Here is a 3,418-nt window from a genome sequence, read left to right as displayed (position 1 = left end):
TGGTCATTTTGCATCAAATTTTGATTTTAAACACATGAAATATTAAATATTTATTATCCATATAATTTATACCTAGAAGATACAGAACTTGTTTTTAAAAACTATGCTGGATTTTTTTAGTATGATAAGAAACTAAATTTGAGGGTAAAATTCAGATTATCAAAATTTCCATGGAACAAAGACCTATTTGGTGTACTATCTGTATCTTTTCCTTAGAAAGTAGGTAATCTTGGAAACGCACATATCTTCATTTTTAACACACAAGACTCTCATCTATTGTCCTGTTTTTATAGCAAAGGAGTGTGTTTCCTGGTGTCTTTAAAATGTTCTTTGTTTTCATCACACTGCCACCCTTCTGAGCCTTCATAAAAAAGGAGAGGTGAATATAATTCTGATGATAATACAAGATCTTTCTTTGTTCACCTGCTTTATTCTTTTGCAGTAGAGATTCATAGAATAAGAATAAGAACTAAAAATTGAAAATCACTAAGAGAAGCACTGAAGGTAGAAAGAGATGAGCCGTGAATTTTCACCATCAAGTTTGAGGAGTATTCATTACAGATCACTAACTGCTGTTCACTAAAACTTCAACTTTATATTCATCCAAGGTCAACATTAGGAACTACATTGAATTTCGATACAGAAGTTCTGACAGAATCTTATTATTTTTTGCGTCTTACTTAATGATTCCATGGATCACCAATAAAATCGTTTCTATAGCATCATTGAACTGAAATATTTACTTAAAGCTTTAATGTAGATGTTCAGAAAGTTTTGTTGGAGGGAAACAATACAGAAATCATATGTGATATACATGGTTCAAGAATGAGATGTGAAAAACAGAAACACAATACTTTATTAACAAAAATTCATCATAAAATTTAGGCCAAATTTGTTTATATGTTTCGCAATTTATTTTGTTTTTATTTCAAAAAATATAGATGCTCAATAGGTAAGGGATATAATGAGAAAACAGAAAAGCAGATGATAGATGATAGATTGATAGATTGTCCATTGCAGGAAAATATATTTCAAAATTTAAGAGATTAGTTTTTCCAACTGCTAAAAATGAACTTAATGCAACTGTCAGAGTCCATGTTTGAATATAAGTTTCTTTGGTTACAAGTTCTATATGCATTTGCAATGGTAGCTTGCTAACCTATGCTGTGATAAATCTTTGTTAATGAAAATTTCTGATTCTGGTTTTTATCAACCAGTCTCAAACCATGTATTTCTTATATGGTGTTCTGTCTAATTTCCCTCAAACAAGGTTTTTTTCAACTCTACTTTAGCCTTTAAACAAATATTTTGACTCAACAATGTCACAGAAATTACCTTACTGATAATCATTAGATTCATCATACATGTTGCAAAAAAATGGTAAGATTCTACCAGAACTTTTCTACTGAAATTTAATGTAATACCTATCAGGCTCAAGGTATAAACCTCATTTCTATTATGAAGTGCTATGCTTGCTGGTGACATATTCAGACGATATTTTTTACTACATCTATGGGAAGAAAGCCCCTTCCTGGTGAAACCATGGACATTTGAGGCTTTCAAATTGCTGTCATACTTCCTCACTTCACTCCTGAACAGAAATTTCCTGATAAAACATGTGTTTAACAGTCACATCCCAACTCCCCTGGGGAGTTGGACTTGGCTCATTATCTTTCACTTGGGTAGCAATATTTCTAAAAATTAGTAAAGTCTTCTCCTTATACTTAGCCTTTTTGTTTCTTGGATATATGTTAGCTTTCAATGCAAAGGTCAGATTTGACTAAGTTAAGTCATTTTGTTTATCTATCTAATTGATCTTTCTTTATCTTCAGGTTGTTTCTAAACACACCCTGAGTGTAATGGAAGGGAGGAATCAGTCCATGGTATCAGAATTTGTGCTTTTGGGACTTTCTCATTCAGAAGATATTCAGGTCTTACTCTTCATAATATTTCTGATGTTTTATCTGCTCATTGTGTTGGGAAATATTGTCATCATGGTCCTTATCACCACAGATCACAATCTCCATTCCCCAATGTACTTCTTTTTGGCCAACCTGTCCTTTGTTGATATGTGGCTTTCCTCAGTCACAACTCCTAAAATGATTGCAGATGTTCTGAGAAAAAATAAGACCATCTCCTTTACAGGCTGCATGTCCCAGGTCTTCTTTGCCCATTGCATCGGTGCAGGAGAGATGGTACTGTTGGTGGTCATGGCTTATGACCGCTATGTGGCCATCTGTAAACCACTCCACTATTTCACCATTATGAACCTGAAAAGATGCATTGGGTTGGTGTTGACTTCCTGGACCATTGGCTTTGTGCATGCCATGAGCCAGCTTGTGGCAGTTTTGCAGCTACCTCTCTGTGGTCCCATGGAAATTGATAGCTTCTTCTGTGATATACCACTGGTGATCAACCTAGCATGCATGGATTCCAATGACTTGGACACTTTAGTAAATGCTGACTGTGGAGTCGTGATTGTAACCTGTTTCATTCTGCTGCTCATATCCTACACATATATTCTTTTCACTGTTCACCGGAGTTCTAATTCTGGTGCATCTAAGGCCTTGTCCACGTGCAGTGCCCACATCACAGTGGTGATGATCTTTTTTGTTCCCTGCATCTTCATCTATGTTTGGCCACTCAATATTACCTGGTTAGACAAATTCCTTGCTGTGTTTTACTCTGTTTTTGCACCTCTCCTAAATCCAGCTATTTATACACTGAGAAACAAAGAAATGAGAAACTCTATGAAGAGATTGAAAAGCTATTTCATGAATAACAAGGTAAATATATAATGTCCAAAGAAATCACTATAAATAATTAAACCTTACATTTCTCTAAATGAGGAAGGGTTGAAATTTTGTTAAAATTATTTGTGTGTACATTAGTTATCATCTTTTGATATGTAACATGTTCAATGTAATTCTGGAGATTGAATATTTTGATCATTTAGGACATTTTAAATTATTTCTGAAAAATTTTTAAAATTGACCCTTTCTTACAAGAAAACTATTAAAATTCGTTCTTAACTATCTAGAGCAACATGAAAAATAACCTAAATGTTTTTGTCAAGCTTCTAAACAACATATTTTGAAAAATTCATTCAAAAATTGCTCTAACATCAAAAAATAATCTAACTAGACACAACCCACAAGCCTTTTACTCATCCTTTGCAACATGGCAACATTATTATTTTTACTTTATTTCAGCTTTCTCCAAGATAATAAAAAGGAAATAGAAAAACTGGAGAAGAATAAAACAAAAGTAATAAACTCACATTAATTAGCACTGGATATGATTTAGCATTTATTTTATTACCTTAATTAAAATGAAATCATTATATAAACAAGCATAATGCTGATTTTCTCAGTTATCTGAGTATCAAGGTCTAAAATCGTTCTTCAAGCTATTGTTT

General features: G+C 33.0%; 1 protein-coding gene across 1 annotated transcript; it reads left to right on the top strand.

Annotated features, from left to right (window-relative positions):
• Window positions 1-1,856: 1,856 nt before the first annotated feature.
• Window positions 1,857-2,798, top strand: LOC125416766 (olfactory receptor 4K13-like). The gene has a single exon (XM_048459922.2). The coding sequence runs from the start codon at window positions 1,860-1,862 to the stop codon at window positions 2,796-2,798; it is 939 nt and encodes a 312-aa protein (XP_048315879.2). The 5' UTR covers window positions 1,857-1,859.
• The last annotated feature ends 620 nt before the right edge of the window (window positions 2,799-3,418 follow it).

The sequence above is a fragment of the Myodes glareolus genome, chromosome 10, assembly GCF_982192425.1.
Source record: "Myodes glareolus chromosome 10, mMyoGla1.1, whole genome shotgun sequence".
Classification (NCBI taxonomy): domain Eukaryota; kingdom Metazoa; phylum Chordata; class Mammalia; order Rodentia; family Cricetidae; genus Myodes; species Myodes glareolus.
This window is presented reverse-complemented; position numbering and strand designations above follow the sequence as displayed.

Coding starts and splice junctions, on each gene's coding strand:
- LOC125416766 (XM_048459922.2), top strand. CDS start 1,860: ATGGAAGGGAGGAATCAGTCCATGGTATCAGAATTTGTGCTTTTGGGA.